General features: G+C 51.4%; 2 protein-coding genes across 2 annotated transcripts in view; one reads left to right on the forward strand and one right to left on the reverse strand.

The window, feature by feature from the left end:
- The window catches only part of LOC107296023 (rho guanine nucleotide exchange factor 2-like), a gene marked incomplete at its 5' end in the record, with an annotated part of 16250 nt that extends 11297 nt beyond the window's left edge, over positions 1-4953 (forward strand). Inside the window, 7 exons of the mRNA XM_029285960.1 lie at positions 112-216; positions 1285-1352; positions 2021-2062; positions 2199-2261; positions 2644-3048; positions 3946-4138; positions 4868-4953. Coding sequence (XP_029141793.1) covers positions 112-216; positions 1285-1352; positions 2021-2062; positions 2199-2261; positions 2644-3048; positions 3946-4138; positions 4868-4953 — 962 coding nt within the window. The remainder of the gene's footprint in view (positions 1-111; positions 217-1284; positions 1353-2020; positions 2063-2198; positions 2262-2643; positions 3049-3945; positions 4139-4867) is intronic.
- Positions 4954-16753: 11800 nt separating this feature from the next.
- Positions 16754-17935, reverse strand: LOC107296024 (relaxin-3 receptor 2-like). Its single transcript, XM_015825364.2, has one exon. It carries the CDS (start codon positions 17933-17935, stop codon positions 16754-16756), a length of 1182 nt encoding a protein of 393 aa, XP_015680850.2.
- Positions 17936-20866: the final 2931 nt, after the last annotated feature.

Below are 20866 nucleotides of genomic sequence, written 5' to 3' on the forward strand. Positions count from 1 at the left end.
GGTATTATCACAGAGCAAGAATATCTGTTTGTTAAACACGTGTTTTGTGTATTTGTGTGTGTGTATGTGTGTGTCTTTTCTGTCTCTCTTCACCAACACATACATCCCCAGTGGAAGTCTTGAAAGATCTCGTCGTGGGACCCAGCTGGGACCTAGAGCAGAACCACACCCAGACGCCCAGCAGCTGCTCCAGCCCAAATCCCAGTAACACCGCCAGTAAGAACCCCCTTTTTCTTCTACTATTTCCTCAGCCCACAGCTTCCTCCTGGGTCAGCTTACGGGGTCAGCGCGCCACGGCCAACTCGACCCAGGACAATTCACCCCAGCCAACTTGCCGCGGGACAAAATGTACCTGGGGAAATAGATTCATTAAAGAAAGGATCTCCAAAAACAGGGGGGGGGAGGGCGAAATGAAATGTGAATGACAAAAATTACAATATTTTTTAAAATTATTTTAAAAAATTAAATGAAATAGTTGAATTTTCTCGCGGCAAGTTGTCCCGCAGCGAATTGCCCCATGGCGAATGGGCAGCAGTGAGTTGGCCGTGGCGAGTGGTCTCATTCCATTCCCCTTTATGTCTCCTCACCCTGAGGTTCCCCAACAGAAAGAGGGTCCCTGAAAGTTCACTGTAGGCTGCCGGTGCACACCGGCAGTACTGTGATCAGAGGCTTTGTGCTAGGCCTGGGGTAGGCAACCTTGGCTCTTTTATGACTCGTGGACTTCAACTCCCAGAATTCCTGAGCCAGCCATGCTGGCTCAGGAATTCTGGGAGTTGAAGTCCACAAGTCATGAAGGGGCCAAAGTTTCCCTCATGCTGGCTCAGGAATTCTGGGAGCTGAAGTCCACAAGTCATGAAGGGGCCAAAGTTTCCCTCATGCTGGCTCAGGAATTCTGGGAGCTGAAGTCCACAAGTCATGAGGGGGCCAAAGTTTCCCTCATGCTGGCTCAGGAATTCTGGGAGTTGAAGTCCACGAGTCCTAAAAGAGCCAAGGTGGCCTACCCCCGTGCTAGGTGGCAACCCAGGCACTTGGGTTAATTCTCTGAACTGTGGCTCAGATAACCGTGTTGCTAGAAGTCTTGCGCAAATGACTTTCCTGATTTATTTTCCTTTCTGAGGACGGGTGTGATGGTGGATGGCAGTAGAGGACAACATTGAAATGAAACGGAACGTTCTGGGGAAGATTTCTCTCTTTTCGCTCCTGATTTTAGTGCTCAAATCACTGTTCGAGATATTTTGCATTCCCTTTCTGGAGCTAAAAACCTCTCCCGCTCTCTTCCTACAGACGGGGAGACTGGAAGTACGAACGACGCTCTCGAGTTTGCCAGGGTTGAGGCGGATTCAAACCATCGGGTGAGCTTTGGGGAGCAGCTTCCCCTGTTTCGGTGCTGCAGCCCGGCTTGGCAGCTGCCTTCACCGGGGAGCTGCTGAGTCTGCTGCCCAGAGTTTGGCCACTTTGCGAAGGGACGGAACCTCCCGCTGGCCACGCTTTATCAGCCACGTGCAGAGGGCTGCTTGGGCTTTTCAAGCTTTCCACAAGAAGGCTAATTTAAAAAAAAAAAATCATAGGGAAACTGATTTTATTTATTTATTTATTATTATTATTTGCCCAAGGAGGCTGATGGGAATCTCCACCTCTTGAAATTCCTTTAGAAATGCTTTCTCCCAGTTTGGGTCCAGGGTAGTTGGGGGAAAAAAGGCTTATTGCTAGGAAAATTGGGGGCTTCTGCTAAAGACCACGGTGCTCGTGCAAAACTCAGACGTTCAGCAACCAGTCCTAAGCTTCCAGGTAACCTGTGGCCTGGCTGGGATGACTGGGAAATTGGGGGAGGGGAGGGGATCCTGCAGGAGGGAGGATTGGAGGAACTGGAGAGGAGATCCTCACTCTTCCGGGGGGGGGGGAGGGAAGGGATCTTGGCCGCCCTCCTGCTTTGAGCCGGCCCAGATTCAGATCCCTTGCTGAGCTTTCCGCCAGTTTGGGCATTGCGGCCCCTGACGTGGGTGATGCCTTCCTCCCTTAGGATGGAAATGGCAACCAGTTGCAGCCCAAAGGAGTGCAGGAGGTGAGTCGGAAGCGTGCCTGAGGAGGTGCCGGGAGAGATGCAGAGATGGTGTGGGGCTCCTGCTCTGGCTGGGGTGGGTGGAGGAGGGAGCTTGGCCTGGAAAGGCTGAACGCAGCCTCCTCTCCCCAATCTCCAGGAGATGCTCCAGCGCCTCAAGAGCCTCTATTCTCTACTCCATGGATTGCAGGTTAGACCCTCCGTGAAAGGGTGTTATTAAACGTACGTTAGTAGTTGATGGGACACCGTTAAGATGATGGCTTGCCCTTTAACCCTATCAAAAGCTGCGCCCTGGGCTGACCCGGGGCCCACGGCTCTGCCCTGGTGTTCATGCCAAGCAGAGCAGCTGTCGTGGCTGCCTCTCTCCTACCCAAGCTTCATGAGCTGTCAGCCTGACATTAGTAACGGGGGTGAGTGGGGGGAGGTTGGACCGTAAGGAGGAAAAAGGGGGCCTACCTTCGGGTCGACTCGGTTCCAGTCGGTAGCTATCCGTCTCGACCCTTGGATTTCGTCGGCTGACCTGTAACTGTCTATTTGGTCTCCGGGACGGACGACGGGAGAAGGAGAAAGAAGGAGTCCCGTAGCACCGCGTGGTCCTGAGGGAGGACCGGAAGGTCCGCGGGCTCCGGCACCTTGCGGTCGCCCTTGCCCTGAGCCGCAGCAACTCCTGCAAGGAGGCCCCCCCGGCCGACCAGCAAAGCACGGAGCTCGCCCTCTTGCAGAAGCAGCACGCCCTCTTGCAGCAGGAGCTGAGCCGCTGCCGGCAGCTGGGCCAGGAGAAGGCCCAGGAGGTGGCTGTCCTGGAGGCCCGGCTGCGGGAGAGCGAGGGCGAGAGGCAGCGGCTGGAGCGAGAGGCGGACGAGGCCCGGAGGCAGCTGGCCGCGCCCCGGGTGCCCCTGGAAGCCGTCTGGGTCCGGAAGGGGGCTGAGCCCCGGAGGCGCAGTTTGCCTGCCGGAGATGCTTTGTACCAAAGCTTCACCCCTCCTCCAGTGAGTGCCTCCGGATGGGCGCCAAGGGACTGGTGTCCTCCTGTCCAAGGGGACTGGTGTGGGGGGGGCTCCTGGCGGTATCTGGCCTTTTTCAGCTCCCCCAGGGGTTTCCAAGGGCTAGCCAGGGAGCTGTGGTCTGCTGCAAACTGCACTTTAGCCAGATCCCCCCAATTCGGGCTCTGCCCTAAGGCCCGGCTGTGGCGGTGGTGCTCATTAATTTATTGCGTCTCCATTCTTTTTGCCAGATTCTTCTTAGATCTGGATGCAAAAAAGAGACCTCCCAGAATTCCTGAACCAGCCACGCTGAGGGGAAAGGGAGAGGTTTCCAAGCTGAGCCATGCTGGCTCAGGAATTCTGGAAGTCCCCAAGTCATGAAGGGGCCATAGTTCCCCCATGCTGGCTCAGGAATTCTGGGAGTTGAAGTCCACGAGTCATGAGGGGGCCAAAGTTTCCCTCATGCTGGCTCAGGAATTCTGGGAGTTGAAGTCCGCAACTCATAAAAGAGCCAAGGTTGCCTACCCCTGCAGGCTTTAAGGGAAGCGTTCACTCAATAGTTGACACCGGAAACCCTGGAGCTTCAGTCCATGCAAGGGAAGAGTCTAGAGAAAAGAAGGACTAAGAGTGACAGGATCACAGTATTCCAGTATTTGGGGGGCTGCCACAAAGAAGAGGGGGGGGGGGTGCCAACCTATTCTCCAAAAAACCAGAAGGCAGGACAAGAAGCAATAAATGGAAACTATTCAAGGAGAGAAGCAACCTGGAATTGAGGCGAAATTTCCTTAAACAGTGAGGACAATTAGCCAGTGGAACTACCTGCCTCCAGCATTTTAGCAACTGAACCTGTTCCTTGGGTTGGGGCTTAACTCCGGCTCTCCTTGCCCCTTTTCTTCTCAGCAGCAGAACCGAGGGGGAGAGCCCCTCTCGCCCGGCTGCCATTCCCTGCACCGGACCTTCTCCAGTGGTCAGCGGGAGGAGGCATCCTTCCCGGGCGTCCCTGGCCGACTGCAGGAGGAAGCGGAGGAGCATCTGCAGGTGCTGATGGAGGAGGAGGGCCTGGGCAACTCCCGCTCTCCCCCATCCAGCCCCAGAGGTGAGTTGGAGCTCCCACCACGAGGAGGGCCGGGCCAGCCGCCCTCTTTCGCGGCCAGGTGCAGCCAGCCACGGGTGGCCCTCGGCTTAACAACAGCTCATTCAGTGACAACGAGACCGCAAAAGGAGTCACTTAAGACCATTGCGAGCCTCCCTTATGGTCATTTGATCCAAATTCGGATGCTTGGCAACCCGGTTCATACTTAACGACGGCCGCAGTGTCCCGAGATCATGGGATCCCCTCTGGTGACCTCCTGATAGTCGATGGGAGAGCCAGATTCACTTATCAGCCGGGTTGCTACCTTCACAAATGCAACGATTCCCTTAAGAACTGCGGCAAGGGAGATCGCAAAGTGGGGCAAACTCACTTCACCAACGTTTCACTTAGCAACATAAATTCGGGGCTCAGTTGTGGCTGCAACTGGAGGACGTCCCTGTATCGATATGCTCTGCTGCTGGCACAAGCAGAGAAGCGCCAGGGGGGCAGCCAGGTGCCACTTGGCCCCCTTAGCCCAGGCCCTTGGAGCCTGGCCCTCCCGCCCCTCCCCACCCCCCCAGGTGAGTCCAGCAAGGGGGGTAGAGGGGCTTTGGGTGGTGAGAGGGGTGGTTTATACATTTAATGAATGCATAAAGGGATGTTCCACCTTCGGCACGTGGTGGAAGCCCTCCAGGCTCCATGGAGGCGGTGCTTCCCCCATCCAGGAACGCCTCTCCTCTCGCTGATTTTCAGATTTCCAGAGGATGCAGGACATTCCAGAGGAGGTGGAGAGCATCCAGGAATCCAACGCTGGTGACGGAGACCTCTTGGGCAGTTAGATGGTGCCAAGGGGGGGAGCTGCCTCTCAGAGCCAGAGCCACCGAGGACCACGTGCTCCCCTGCCGGTTCCCCCCCCCCCGCCGCCCCTTTTCTTTGATCAAAGTCACACCAGGGTGTTTCAGGGACTTGAAAGACCGCCCCATGTGAACTTTGACCTGGACTGGTTGGGGAGGGGGACGGTAGAGGAAAAGCAGGTCCCAAGAGTGGGTGAAGGGCAGTCCGTTGCGTTGCCCACCCCCAGGGACCCTCGCTATGGATGGCTGTTGACAACGGTCACGGATGCGCAAAGGGGTAGTAGGAACCTTCCTTTCTCTCCTCTTGATGGGTTCAGGCGGGGGGGGCCTCTGGGGGACCACAAAGGCCGCCGGACCTGGTGCGCTCGGCTGATTTCGGACCCTCACCACTCCTACTGTACTTCCTGAAGTTTCATTTTTTTTTTAATTTATTTTGGAAAGGGGTGGAAGCTGGCCCATCCTGATGGAAGATGAGTTTTAAATTATTGTTGTCATTTTTAAGTTGGTTTCTGCTTTTGTTTAAAATTTTCAGGGGTCTCTGTGAATATTCAGGGCAGAAAAGTAGTGAGATTTCTGGTCAGCCCCTCTCCCTTAAAAGAGCAAAAAGGGGGAATCCTCAAGGTCCTTAAATTCTTACATTAGCTGCAATTCGGTCAATTTGGTGCTCCAGACTCGTTTTTCAGCTTCACAAGCTGCTCTTCTGCTAACCAGGTTTGTTTAGTTGAGGGAGCTTTTCCTTTTTTGAAATCCAATATTTCCCTTGAAAAGAGGAGTTTTGACTGACTTCCTGCTCTCCCCCAAGAGAGAAATTTGTTACCCAACATCAAACTCTGACTTGTTGCCCACGGCTTGAAGGAGATCTAACTCGTTCGGCTTTAAGGGAACGGCCTGCATTTTGAATCTCTAAACTTACTATATCGGTTTTGGGAAAATAGATCCCAGAGAGATTTGGGGGTCTATAGAAATGCAGGTGTTCCACAAATGAATGCTTAATACCTGTGTGGAAATGATGTCATAAATATGACCGGTTAAAGATAAAAAACGTGGGGATATTTTTTGCAACCTAAATTGCGGTGAAGCCGTTCCTTCCACCAGGGAAGGAAATATTTTCTGCCTGCCAGCTGGGTGTTCTCCACCTATATCAGGGGTAGGCAACCTCGGCTCTTTTATGACTCGTGGACTTCAACTCCCAGAATTCCTGAGCCAGCTTGGCTGGCTCAGGAATTCTGGGAGTTGACGTCCACGAGTCATAAAAGAGCCGAGGTTGCCTACCCCTGACCTATATGCATTGCTGGGGTTTGGAAATTTAGATTGTGCTATGAAAATTCAGAGTTTGTTTTTTTTTAATTTGGGGTGGGGGGAGAGTAGGAGGGAAGCCACAATCTGCAGGATTTTTTAACCACCTTTTTTAACCAGTGGGTGTTTTTCATTAAAAATACATATCAGGGGAAACATCCGGGATTAGAAATTGAGTTTGAAATTGGCCGGAATTCTAGCTGGATTGGAAATAAAATTAGATGTGATTTTTTTTTTTTTTTTTTTTACACATTGCCATTGACACAACTTGCACACCCGGCTGAGCTTATGACCCGAGTGTGCAGGAAAAGGGAGGCCCTTTTCTCAAGATGTTGGTTTTGATCACTCCTTGAGACAATTATCCCGAGAATAAGTTCCCCCATCGGAAGAAATGAAAAAAAAAGCACAAGAAGCAATTGTGCAAATTGTAAATGGGGTCTCTCTCTCATCCTTGTGCAATTAAAAAAACAAAATCACCACTTCTCTTTAAGCTGCTATTCTGGTCAGTTCCATCCCAATTTCTGCGAGGAATAAATGTGTGAAAAGGAAGAGCCCCCAAATCCTTCAGCTTTCTCTACAAAACCGCCCTCCGATCTATTTTTCTCTCGCTTCAGCCCGTTTTTAAAATTCCTTTTCAGCCCTTAAAAGGAGAGAGATTTTTCTTTTACTGATTTAAAAAAAAAAAAAAAAAAAAACCAACCTCCTGCTATTCTGACCAGTAACACCTCTTAACAGAAAAGGTTAAAAAAACAACAACAAAGAATGTGCCACGAAGGACTTTTTTTTTAAAAAAAAAAGAAAAAGAAAAATAACACAGGAGAGTGATTTTTTTTTTAAATAAATGTATATGAAGATAAAAATGGTTTATTGTTTTCCCGTTGATTTAACTTGTAAAAGAAAAAAAATGGACCAGAAAATGTTTAATTAAAGATATGAAAAGCAAGAATGCGTGTCCACTTTGCTGGGGGAGAGGAGGTGCAGAGCGTTGGGTTGACCCCTCCCCCCCCGAAGGCCGAGGTAGAGGAGGAGGACGCTGGGGTCAGGATCCAAACTAGGTCTCCTCATCGGTGTTAGAAGCGAATGGGGTTGGGATTGCGGGGTCCTTGGTGCTCTCTGAGTTTCGTGGTTTCCTTGCAGACGTTTCATGACCCAACTGGGGAACATCATCAGTGTTAGAAGGGTTTGCAGAGAGGAAGAAGAGGAGGAGGAGGAGTCCTTGGTTCTCTCGGAGCTTGGTTGTTTTCTTGCAGACGTTTCATGACCCAACTAGGTAATATCATCAGTGCTAGAGCAGAGTGGAGGAGGAAGAGAGAAGGAGGAGGAATACTGTGGGGTCCTTGGTGCTCTCAGAGCTTGCAGACGTTTCATGACCCAACTAGGGAACTTCATCAGTGCTAGAACAGAGTGGAGGACGGAGAGAGGAGGAGGAGGAGGAGGACTGGGGGGTCCTTGGTGCTCTCAGAGCTTGCTTGTTTCCTTGCAGACGTTTCATGACCCAACTAGATAACATCATCAGTGTTAGAGGGGAATGGGGTTGGGAGAAGGAGGGCTGGCAAGCAGCATTTGGAGGACGCATTGGAGAGAGAAGAGCGCATTGTCTGGGAAAGGCCTGGATGTCTGGTCCCTGCAGATCCAGGCTTGGGAGTTGATCCTTCCCCGAGCCGCGGGTGCGCTTGTGGGGAGCATCCGGGCCCTTGGCAGTGCAGAAAGCCCTTGGCCTTTGCCCTCGGGCCTCTCGCGGGCCTGTGAAGAATGGACGGCCAGGAAAGAGCCCTGGCAAGACAGGGCGGAGGCTCGGCCACAGCACCGGTGCCCGTGTGTGGCTACCCACAATGCCCCTAGGTGGGAGCAGCCTGCAGCATGGTGAAGCCAGGAAGTGCACGAGAGCAGGGCCCAAGTGGCAGTGCCAGTCAAAGGCTAATCAGATGTTTGGATTGCTGCAGTCAGAAGAGCCACAGGCGGAACCAGCGGCCTGCGCTTCGTCCCGGACACGGAGGTGGCATTTCAAGCAGCCTGACCCGCAGGTGATCCGTGAGCCCTGCAGTGCTCCTTTGCCTTCGGTTCATACGAACATGGCATTATGTCTTGTATCTGAAATCATTTCACAGGCAGTCCTCGACTTACGACAGTTCATTTAGTGACCATTCGAAGTTACAACGGCACCGGAAAAGTGGCCTAAGGCCATTCTTCACACTTAGGGCCGTTGCAGCATCCCCAGGGTCATGTGATTTACATTGGGATGCTTGACTCACAGTTACGGCGGTTGCAGTGTACCCGGGCTCACGTGAGATCCCCATTTGCGACCCTCTGACAAGCAAAGTCAATGGGGAAGCCGGATTCACTTAACAACCGTGTTACTGGCTTAACAACTTCAGTGATTCACTCAACAAATGTAGCAAGAGAGGTCGTAAAATAGGGGAAAACTCACTTAACAAATTTCTCAGCAACAGAAATTTTGGGCTCCATTGAGGCCGTAAGTTGAGGACTGACTGCCTGTGCCTTTGAAATAGGCTTGCAACTTTGAGACGATGTGGCGGGTCCCATTGCTCGTATGCAAAGAAGCGGATGGGGGCTTTTCTCTGGTGCCAGACCCTCACCTTCCACTCAGGGGTCCCGGGCTACTTTGCGGGCCTCACAGCTGCCCCTCTGTGCACCACAAAGGACATTCCCCTTTTGACTGATCCATTTGGGGAAGGCAGTCTGTCCTTTCAATTAACGAAATATTTTTCAAAGAAGCAAAGCATAATAATAATAACAATGATAAAGTTGGAAGGTACCTTGGAGGTCATCTAGTCCAACCCCCTGCTCAGGCAGGAAACCCTATACCATTTCGGACAAATGGCTGTCCAGTTTCTTCTTAAAAACCTCCAGTGTTGGATCATTCACCGCTTCTGGAGGCAGGTTGTTCCACTGGTTAATTGTTCTCACTGTCAGGAAGTTTCTCCTTAGTTCTAGGTTGCTTCTCTCCTTGATTAGTTCCCATCCGTTGCTTCTTGTCCTGCCTTCAGGCACTTTGGAAAACAGCTTGACTCCCTCTTCTTTGGGGCAGCCCCTGAGAGATTGGAAGGCTGCTATCATGTCCCCCCTCGTCCTTCTCTTCGTTAAACTAGACATCCCCAATTCCAGCAGCCGTTCCTTGTATGTTTTAGCCTCCAGTCCCCTAATCATCTTTGTTGCTCTTCTCTGTACTCTTTCTAGAGTCTCAGCATCTTTTTTACATCGTGGTGACCAAAACTGGATGCAGTATTCCAAGTGTGGCCTCACCAAGGCATTTGGGGGAAATTCTCACAGGAAGAGTGTGGTGTCTTAGAGATAGAATTGTAGAGTCAGAACTGTGGAGCTGGTACCTTGAGGATCATCTAGTCCAACCCTGGGGGAGTCGAGTGTCCTGGCCTCTGTTAGGTCATCCCACTCCAGGGGCTGTAGCCTCCCTGTTTCTCATGTTTCTTTCCATCTCTCCCAGAGAAGAAATGGGGAAGGGAGTCTTCAGTATTTTATTTTTCAGGAAGTTCCAGGCTGGAGACTAAAACATAGGAAGAACGGTTGCAGGATTTGGGAATGGCCAGTCTAGAGAAAAGAAGGACTAGGGGGGACATGATAGCAGCCTTCCAGTATTTGAGGGGCTGCCACAAAGAAGAGGGGGGTCAACTTATTCTCCAAAGCACCAGAAGGCAGGACAAGGAGCAACGGGTGGAAACTGATCAAGGAGAGAAGCAACCTGGAATTAAGGAGAAACTTCCTAACAGTGAGGACAATTAACCAGTGGAACAGCTTGCTACCAGAAGTGGCGGATACTCCATCCCTAGAGGCTTTTAAGAAGAGATTGGACATCCATTTCTCTGAGATGATATAGGGTCTCCTGCTTGAGCAGGGGGCTGGACTAGAAGACCTCCAAGGTCCCTTCCACCTCTATTCTATATTCTATTCTATATGCCCACCTTTCTACACAGCAACCATCAGGTCAGTTTAAAGTCGCCACTTAGAGCAATGTGGAAGAAATTCTCACCCTGCCTAAGAGTGAGGCAGAGACCCGAGACCTCTTTCTTCGGGGGAAGGCAACTTCTGAAGAGTTGCAAAACATTTGCAGAAAGCAACCGACATGGTGGAAAGGAGCCAGGCCCCTCCTGTAGTGTGGAGACACAGCTGGAGGGCCAGATTGCCTTTAGAAGTGTGGGGATTGCAAGCCACCCTCGTTGGTCATTTTGCTGTTGTGCGGACTGCAAGGCGATCCAACCGGTCAGTCCTGGAGGAGATCAACCCCGACTGCTCTTTAGAAGGCCAGATCCTGAAGTTGAAACTCAAGTACTTTGGCCACCTAATGAGAAGGAAGGACTCCCTGGAGAAGAGCCTAAGGCTGGGAAAGATTGAGGTCAACAGAAGAAGGGGACGACAGAGAAGGAGGGGGCTGGATGGAGTCCCTGAAGCAGCAGGCATGAGCTTAAATGGACTCTAGAAGATGGTCAAAGACAGGAAGACCTGGAGGAACGTTGTCCATGGGGTCGCAATGGGTCGGACACGACTTTGCAACTAACAACGACAACAACAATGAGAAGAAAGGACACACTGGAGAAGAGCCTAATGCTGGGAAAGATGGAGGGCAAGAGAAGAAGGGGACGACAGAGAAGGAGGTGGCTGGATGGAGTCCCTGAAGGAGCAGGCGTGAGCTTCAATGGACTCCAGAAGATGGTAGAGGACAGGAGGAACGTCCGTGGGGTCACGATGGGTCGGACACGACTTCGCAACTAACAACAAGCGTTGGGATGGGATAGCAAGAGACACCTCTTTCTTCTTGAAGCATCAAAGTAGGCTGGGAAAAAACAAGGTGTTGTCCAGTTCCACTTTTTCTCACCTTTGTGAACTATAAAAGTTCAGGAAGCCGAGAAGGAACCTGTCAGCCTGATGGACTTTGGTCTTTCCTATCAAACACTGGAATCCGACAGCACTGACAGGGACTGAGTACACCAAGTTCAGCTTAGTTTGCCAAACACACTAATAAAACGTTTCCCACGAATGTTCCTTGGGTAAAACCTGCAGTTTATTCTGAGCAAACCCAAAGCGCATAAACTATAGCTGGAGCATTTCCTTGCTCCAAAACTTCTCTGCTTTGTTTCAATCCAGTTTCTATCCAAGGGGGCCATTCGATTTATTTGCTTATTCGTTTATGGAGCCCAGCCTTCCTTAGCAACGTGTGCTTCGTCCTTTATTTTTTTATTAGTACCAAGGCTGTATTTGCGCAACTTGCTAAATTTTATTAACTTCAGACTTGGTTCGTTTGCTCGGTGCTTTGAGGGTTGTGCAAATTGAACTCACTGGTTCTTTAATGAAATCTATTGTGCAAACACGGAACTAGATTAATTCGCTAGCTGAGTATAAATAATGTCTCCCAAACTGATAACCAAAGTGGGGAAATGAATTAAATGAATTATTCTGACAAGAAACTAAAGAAGCATAGACTAGGTTTAGTCTTCAGTGTGCGGAAACACTTTGAAACTGTTTTGCTTCTCCAAATGGGTTTCTCCCGTACAATCCTGTTTACGCAGAATGCATTGTGGAATTTGTCCTCCAGTGAAGCAGGATTGGGCAATGAACACATTGCAACATGCAAATTGGCCGTAAAAATTCACCAGCTAAAACAAGACTTTGGCTCTTGATTAATTGCAGAAGAATAAGCTGGAGACAAACCTAAAATTATGTCCCACAAGAGTCCTGTTTCTGCTGGCAGTGACGGGGATATTGGCAAGAGTATGGTTCTCTCCATAACTGTAGGGAGCTGTTTCACAGTGGCAGGGAGTTCCACAGTTTTTATTTTTTGCACTGTGAGGAACAGGTCACCCTCCACTGAAACTTATTTATCAGATTTATATCCCACCTTTATTTTATAAAATAACTCGAGGTGGCTAACATACCAAATACTCCCCCCTCCTCCTCTTCCTATTTTCCCCACAATAACCCTGTGAGGTGAGTTGGGCTGAGAGAGAGGGACATGCCTAAGGCAGGACTAGAACTCACAGTCTCCTGGGGAATGGCCCAAAGTCATCCAATGGGCTTTCATGGCTGAGGCAGGACTAGAACTCACAATCTCCTGGGGATTGGCCCAGAGTCACTCAGTGGGATTTCATGGCTAAAAGTCACCCAATGGGCTTTCATGGCTTGAGGTGGGACTAGAACTCACAATCTCTTGGTGATTGGCCCAGAGTCACCCAGTGTGCCTTCATGGCTAAGGCAGAACTAGAACTCACAATCTTCAGAAATTCGTCATGTCAGACTAATCAACGGCCAGTTGGTTTAAAAAGCAGAAGTAAAAAAAAGTTGCTGTTTGGCTCCCTATTTACACACAAAATGAGAGGCACACAAGACAATCAGGAAGGTCGTCTTTAGGATAAAAGGGCAGTTTCCAGTGTTTGTCGGAAGGCGGGGAAAGAGGAAATTAAACTCGGCACGAACTAATTAAATAGGGAGGGGAGATCAAGCCGGGCGGTTTCAGAACGGAGGCAGCTCTTGGGGACCTGGATGGTCAGATGGGGTGGGAGGCTCTTTAGAACAGGGCTTTTCAACCTTTTCACCCATGGTACCATTTTTAGGATATTGCAACATCCGAGGACCACCAGTCGCCTAGCAAGGGGTCAAAAACTTGATGACCAAAAAAAATAAAGGAAAAAAGTGATAAAGTACAGGGAGTCCTCGACTTACAACAGTTCGCTTAGTGACTGTTCGAAGTTACAATGGCACTGAAAAAAGTGCCTCCCAAGCCACAGCCAAGCAAGACACTTGCCTGCCCACCCGGCCGCGCTCTTCCTCCTGTCCGAGGTTTCCATTGTTGTGAGCATTTCTGTTGAGGATTGGCAGAGGGGGTGGGGTGGGGGGGTGTTTGGTTTTTATTCCCCCCCGTCTGCTGGGTGGTTGCAGCAGGTTTTGGTCACTTCACATGACCCTGGGACACTGTGACCGTCATAAATATGAATCAGTTGCCAAGCATCTGAATGTAAATCACAAGACCCTGGAGAGGCTGCAACATTCCAGCTGATCGGCGCTTCTTCTGGGCTCAGCAGAAATGCCAGGATCAGTGCTGAGCTCCAGCTGGACCCTGGCGCTGATCCTGGCGCTTCCGCTGAGCCCTGACAGCCCTGCAGCTCCAGCCGTCTCTTGCTCAGGCTTGTGCGGTGCTGCCACCGGTTCAGCTCATTCCCCTCCCCCACTACCACTTTTCTAGGATGGTCGCGTACCACCTGCCAGGTGCCAATGTACCACAGGTGGTACCCGTACCACTGGTTGAAAAGCCCTGCTTTCGAAGGCCCATTTGTGTAGCTGTTTGGCTCCCCCTCTCTGGACGCCATCGGGGAAAGCCCCTTGTAGCCCAGGAGCACTCTAGTCCGCCAGGAGGGACATCACCGTCAGTGGCAACGCTTCAGGATGGTCATTTCTGGCCTCCAGTGAAGTTGCTTATTCCTCTTGGGATGGGAAGTTCCACAGGGCGGAGAGGCCCTTTCACTGGTCCTGTTGCAGAGCAAAAGAAAGGAGCTTTCTTCCCCGTCTCTAAGTGAAGCTTTGGGTGGGAATGAGGTCTCCCAGGGTGTAGCAGAAACGGGGAAATAGCAGCCGGAGCCGACGACAGCCCTCTCCGTGCTCCGAGGAGACCCTTCTGCGCTTTTCAGATGGGGAAGCAGCCAAGGAGAACAAGGCTGTGGGGAAGGGGCTGCACTTCTGTAGTTTGAGGAACCAGCAGCTCTTTTCTCTGCAGGGTCCTCTCCAGCCCCCTGCAGCCTTCCCAGCCTTGCGCCGGCTACTGAAAGAGCCTCGGTCCTACAGTTCCCTTGCCTCGTCCTGGAGGGCAGTCGGTGTGTGTCTCCCCCCCCCCCCCAATCTGCATCTCTGTTTTGACTCTCATAACATTTGAACGACTCTACAAAGGAAACTGAAAACTGGGTTTATTTAAGTGTTTGCTGAAAACCTGATTAGGGCTGTTTTGCCTGGGAATCTCCAAATTGTGACCTTGGCCTGGGTGGTTCCTGCCTTTAGCTGCTCCCAGTTCACGGCAGGCAGCAGCGTAAAAATGAGTCCCTGAAGGAGCCAAGTTCAGAAGGTGCTCTGGCGGCAACCGAGACTGTCGTCGCCACTTGCAGTTCTTTGCGAGTGGAACCCAAGCAAAAGGCATGTGAGAAGTGCACCAAGCCTTCATGCGGGGCCTTCCCTTGCCATTTGCATCCAGCCAGGAGATGATTCGCAGGTAGACTTGTCTCAGAAAGTGGAGGTTTCATTTAGCTCGGCTGACATAACACAAAAGTCCAATCAACACACTTGAACTTTCTGACTGTTTGGCTTCCTCGGGGCATTTGTGTCCAAAACTGTCCTGTCCTGGCTCTTCAGCTATGAGTGCAGTGTTGTGTAAATACGCACAGTATCCTCGACACACATCCTTGCTGTACATTGCCCCCCCCCCCGCCAAAGTTCTCCCTGACCCTTTTGGCCCAAAACAAAGATGTTCATTAGTGTCAGGTGAGTTTTCCACAGACACCCCCATCCTCCAAGGGAAACGTGCGCAACACATGACTTTCCTTCCATGTGGCTGCAGTTCAGAGACCCCCATGCACAGCAGGACAGCAGGAACCAAGGAGAAAGGTGAAAGACAAGCAGAAGTTTAGAACTGGACTGGATCAGCCTTTAATGAACTCAGAGACGGGTGTGCAAAGGCCTAGTGGTCATCCCCCCCTTGACTTCCCCAGTCCAGCTTTCAACCCAATCCTGGCCTGTCTCATTTCTGTTCCTTTTTTTCACAGCTGCCTCATTTCTGGGACACAAACTGGTCTGTGGTGGAAGGCCAGGAGGACCTGTTAATTAATTGTCCCTAACTAATTAATCCCTAATTAAATATCCTAGAACTAGGAAGAAATTTCCTGACAGTTAGAACACTTAATCAGTGGCACAGCTTGCCTTCAGAAGTTGTGAGTGCTTCATCACTAGAGGTTTTTAAGAAGAGACTGGACAGCCAATGTCTTGGTATAGTTTTTTCCTGCCTGAGCAGGGGGTTGGACTAGAAGACCTCCAAGGTCCCTTCCAACTCTGTTATTCTGTATTCTACTCTGTAATTATTGCACTTCGCAAATGAGAGACACCGAGGTTCCAGTTCAGTGTCAGAAGTTCGATTCTGACATTCCCTGGGTTATTTGGCGGCTTCTGGGACGTGACCTTGGTTTGAATGTTCATAGATCTTCTCTGGGGTCAAGAATCCAGAATTAGTTGGACCAAAGATTTTATCTTGATCCACATTCATAAATAAGAACCTTAATTGAAATAGGAATAAAACACTTTCCATTTAATGGCTTGATCCGGGGACAAGAGCTCCGATGTTTCTTTGGCTCTCTGTGGATTTTAAGCTAGAGAACTACTTGGAAAACCGATAGCAATAGCAACAGCACTTATATACCGCTTCACAGCACTTCACAGCCCTTTCTAAGTAGTTTACAGAGTCAGCCTATTGCCCCCCCCAACAATCCGGGTCCTCATTTTACCCACCTTGGAAGGACAGAAGGCTGAGTCAACCTTGAGTCGGTCAAGATCGAACTCCTGGCATTGGGCAGAGTTAGTACGCAATATTGCATTCTAACCACTGGGAAGGAAGGAAGGAAGGAAGGAAGGAAGGAAGGAAGGAAGGAAGGAAGGAAGGAAGGAAGGAAGGAATACTGCATTCTAATCATTGTACCACCATGATAGGAATGGAACAGAATAGAATAGAATAGAATAGAATAGAATAGAATAGAATAGAATAGAATAGGTGATGGCGAACCTTTTAGAGACCGAGTGCCCAAAAACCACCCCCGCCCTGCCCCCCACCTGCCCGCAGGGCCACTCACCGCCTCCATGGCCCACCACATATCACCCAGGCAGCCCAGCAGCGCCAAGGCGGCCACGCCCCACAGCAGCATCTGCACATGATGGGGGGCGAGGTGGAGTCTTGTCCTGGCTGCCATGTCCTTGGCTGTGCTGGTCCGCATGGGCTACGCTTGGTGGCGACTCTCCTCTGGGGGGGCTGCTGGTGAGGAGGGGGCCACTGGGAGAGGCAGGGCTGGGGTGATGGCATGTGTGCCCACAGAGAGGGCTCTGAGTGCCGCCTCCGGCACGTGTGCCATAGGTTCACCACCACTGGAATAGAATAAGCACTTATATCCCGCTTCATAGTGCTTTAAGTGGTTTACACACAATCAGCCTGTTGAACTAACAGAGCCAGAGCCACAAAACTCTCTCAAAGTTTTGTTCAAAACCTCTGTTCCTCTTAATTTTTGATGTCTGGGAGAAGAGGAGGCAAGGACTCACTGGAGGAGCAAGCAACACATCTGGGTATCGTCAAGGAACTCTCTTGCAGCATTAAGAAGCCAAAGCGGAGGCACGTCCCCAGTTGCACAGATCTTTGATTTGAAAAAGCCCCAGTCAGCATTAGGATCCTGGAATTTGGCTCAGGTCTGAAGCACCTTCCTCAAGGTCCAGAAGATGCTCCTCAGAGTCCTCCAGCAGCACAACCCTCTTTTTCTGGTTCCAAGATGGTAGAGAAGGCAGTATCTTCCTTTGCTCCGCTTCGAGGACCGTGGGGAGCATCGGATGGGCCGAGAGGCAGAACCACCAGCTCCCCCTCCTCCCAGGCCTTGTGGGAGGAGAACAACTGGTAGGAGGCGATGGAGGACAGCCGGCGGAAGGTGTCCTTCATCGCTTCTTGGAACTCGCGGCGGATCAGGCAGTAGAGGATGGGGTTGAGGCAGCTGTTGGCGTGAGCCAAGCAGGTGGTCAACGGGAAGACGTAAGTGTGGAGATAGTGAAAGGTGGCGTCATGGGGCACAGCCTCGAATTTCACCAGAACGCCCCAGACGGTGACCACGTGGTTAGGGAACCAGCAGATGAAAAAGCAGCCGACCAGGAGGCGGACGGTGGCGGCAACCTGGTTATGCCGCGTTAGGCTGTGGCTGGTGATGTGGTGAAATCTGAGAAACCGGAGGAGGAGGAGGTAAGACGTCAGGATGACCACCAAGGGGATTACAAAGGCAAACACCACTCTCTGGAGTTGGTAGATCCCCAAGTGATACTGGCTGGGGAATTGGAAGAGGCAGAGTTCCACCCCGGCAATGTTTACCATTCCGGCATAGACAGCCGTCGGTACGGTGAGCCCTACCGCCACGGCCCAAAGGGCAGCAGTGATGTACTTGGCCGCTTGGGGCGTCATCCTTAACCCATCCTTCACAGCCGAGACTACCGACCAGTAGCGGGTGACCGCCATGGCCGTAAGCAAGAAGACGTTGGCGTAGATGCTCAGAAGAGTCAGGGAAGGGACGGCTTTGCACATGGCTTGGCCAAAGGGCCACTGGAAGTCCAAGGCCATTTCCGTGGCCCAGAAAGGCAGCATCAGGGAGAACTGGAAGTCGGCGACTGCCAGGCCAAAGACCAAGATGTTAATGGCTGCCGTGGACCGGTCCTTCTGGATCCAAATGAGGTACATCACCAGGCTGTTTCCCAAGAGGCCCCCTGCGCACACCAGCAGGTAGACTGTGGTGATGAATATTCTTACGCCAAATGAAACATCCGGTGAGACCAAGGCGGTGTCATCACTGAACAAGTCAAATATCCCCTTCGAGGTCCCGTTTGTGACACTGACATTCCACCCGTCACCCAAAAGCTCGGTCAGATCCATCTTGGAGCAGAAACAGATTCCCTTGAAAGGTCCTTTTTCACGGCCCCTCTGACCATTGCACAGTTGAGGCCGGAAGGCTGCAGTGTCTTCCCAAGAAAATATCTGTCCAGGTCTTCCACAGAGCCGCCCTTCTGCCTCGCAAGGAAATCAGAGATGTGAGGACAAAGATGCTGCTTCTGGGCTTCCAGGACTCTTTTCCTTTCACAGGGAGCTGCAGCTTTTAGCTTTCCTTTCAGTATCCAAATCCTGGCTGGAGCCGGAGCTGCCGACTTGCTGGGAAAAGAGAAAGGCACAATCGAGCTGGGACGGGGACTCCCTCACCACGCCCAGCTTGAAGACCAAGGACAGCCTCCCTGTCAGGTGGGCAGGGCAAGGACACTCCTCTCCTGGCACACCTGCTGCACTCCTTATCTCCGATTGCACCTGCAAGCCCTTTGTGGAGGGAGCTTTGGGAAGCCAACCTGCAGTGGAAACTTGGTACCCAGGTTGACACTGGCTGTTTGTGCTACCTGCTCTAACGGACACCGGCGAAACCTGGACCCTAACCTCACAATCGATACAAAAGCTAAGAGTGGCGCAAAGAAAGAGACATGCTCGGCATCACAGGACAAGATAGGAAGACCCGCACGTGGATCATTAGGGAACAAAGGAAAATATACGAGGCCATCAAGAGAGTAAAAGAATTGGAATGGAAATGGGGCTGGTCACATAGCAAGAAGAACCGATGGCCGGTGGACCAAGGCAGTCATAGAGTGGATCCCCCTTGGTCAAAAGCACCCACGGAAGAGACCTCAAAAAAGATGGAGTGATGACATCAGGAAGGGTTGTGGGTCCAACTGGCCAAAGGAAAACTCAGGACCGTATTGGTGGGAAATATGCGTAAGAGGCCTTCATCCTGCACTGGATAGGATGAAGATGAATGATGGTCTGTCTGCCTGCCTGCCTAGCTAGCTAGCTAGCTACCTTGTCTGTCTGTCTGTCTGTCTGTCTGTCTGTCTATCATCATCGTCGTCGTCATCATCATCATCATCATCATCATCATCATCATAAAGTTGGAAGGGACCTTGGAGGTCATCTAGTCCAACCCCCTGCTCAGGCAAGAAACCCTATACCATTTCAGACAAATGGCTGTCCAGTCTCTTCTTAAAAACTTCCAGTGTTGGAGCATTCACTGCTTCTGGAGGCAGGTTGTTCCACTGGTTAATTGTTCTAACTGTCAGGAAATTTCTCCTTAGTTCTAGGTTGCTTCTCTCCTTGATCAGTTTCCACCCGTTGCTTCTCGTCCTGCCTTCAGGCGCCTTGGAGAATAGCTTGACTGCCTCTTCTTTGGGGCAGCCCCTGAGATACTGGAAGACTGCTATCCTGTCCCCCCTCGTCCTTCTCTTCTCTTCTCTTCTCTTCTCTTCTCTTCTCTTCTCTTCTCTTCTCTTCTCTTCTCTTCTTTTCATCTATCTGTCTGTCTATCTATCTATCTATCTATCTACCTACCTACCTACCTACCTACCTACCTACCTACCTACCTATCTAGAACCGATGGCTGGTGGACCAAGGCGGTCATAGAATGGATCCCGCTTGGTCAAAAGCGCCCACGAAAGAGACCTAAAGCAAGATGGACATCAGGAAGGGTCGTGGGTCCAACTGGCCAAAGGAAAACTCAGGACCGCATTGGTGGGAAACACGCGGAAGAGGCCTCCATCCTGCAGTGGATGGACCATGGCTAGGTTGATGATAAACGATGATGATGGCACACAACTGACAGCACTTCTGCTAAGCCACCAAAATAACAACAGCGACAACCAAGCTCAGTATGTGCAGCTCCACTGTATTCCGTAAAGAAGCCAAAAAAATGGCTAAAAATTATTTTAAAATTAATGTCTACTGTATATTATGCTGCTTGTAAAGTTTGAACAAGGTTTGACTATCGGGAAGGTCCAGCAAGGAGACCGGGGGGGGGNCCAAATTAAAAGCCAAATATTGGAAGCTGTGTGTCAATTAAAATTTTCTTAAAATCATCCCTACCTAAAATCCTCCCTAGGTCAGGCCCGCTTGCTGGAAAAGCCATGTCTTGAGGGCGCGGCGGAAAGTAAGGAGATCCGGAATCATCCGGATCTCGGGGGGTAGTTCGTTCCAGAGGGTGGGGGCGCCCACAGAGAAGGCCCTCCCCCTGGGGGTCGCCAGCCTACATTGCTTGGCCGACGGCACCCTGAGGAGGCCCGCTCTGTGGGAGCGTACCGGTCTATGGGAGGGAATCTGTGGCAGAAGGCGGTCTCGGAGGTAGCCAGGTCCAATGCCCGGGAGCACCGCGCATGCGTGGTTCCACCCCCTGTGCCGGCCGAGGCGTAGCTGGCAAGCGGCAGAGACAGAGCAGGCCGACCACCAGCTGGCCCAGCCCAAGGGAGGTAAGGCACCCGCCGGAAAAGGGGGAAAAAATGGCGGACAAAAAAAATGGCGGACAGCCTTGCTTGGCGACCCCCGTGAAATGGTCGATCGACCCCATATGGGGTCCCGACCCACAGGTTGAGAACCACTGTTCTAGTCCAACCCTCCACTCAAGGCAGGACCCTTATACCATCCTGGTCAAAGGGTCCTCTAGTCCAGGGGTAGGCAACCTTGGCTCTTTTATGACTCGTGGACTTCAACTCCCAGAATTCTTCACATATCCGGCTTGATGGGCTCCAGGGGATGGGTTTCAGCAGGCAATGGGGTGCTGTCCTCAGAGCGCCGAGAGGCTGAGCCTGGCGGCGTGAATCCGAAAAGAAGCACATCGCCGCTCAGCCCCCAGCCTGCCCAATTTCAGCAGGCAGCAAGGTGCACAGCTGGCAAGCTTCACACTGCCCGGCTCAGCCTCTCGGCGCTGTGAGGAGAGCGCCCCGCTGCCTGTCGAAACCGGGCAGGCTGGGGGCTGGGTGGCATCACGCTTCTTTTTGGATT

The sequence above is a fragment of the Protobothrops mucrosquamatus genome, unplaced genomic scaffold (assembly GCF_001527695.2).
Source record: "Protobothrops mucrosquamatus isolate PMUCROS unplaced genomic scaffold, P.Mucros_1.0 scaffold2604, whole genome shotgun sequence".
NCBI classification, from domain to species: Eukaryota; Metazoa; Chordata; class Lepidosauria; order Squamata; family Viperidae; genus Protobothrops; species Protobothrops mucrosquamatus.

Coding starts and splice junctions, on each gene's coding strand:
- LOC107296024 (XM_015825364.2), bottom strand. CDS start 17,935: ATGGATCTGACCGAGCTTTTGGGTGACGGGTGGAATGTCAGTGTCACA.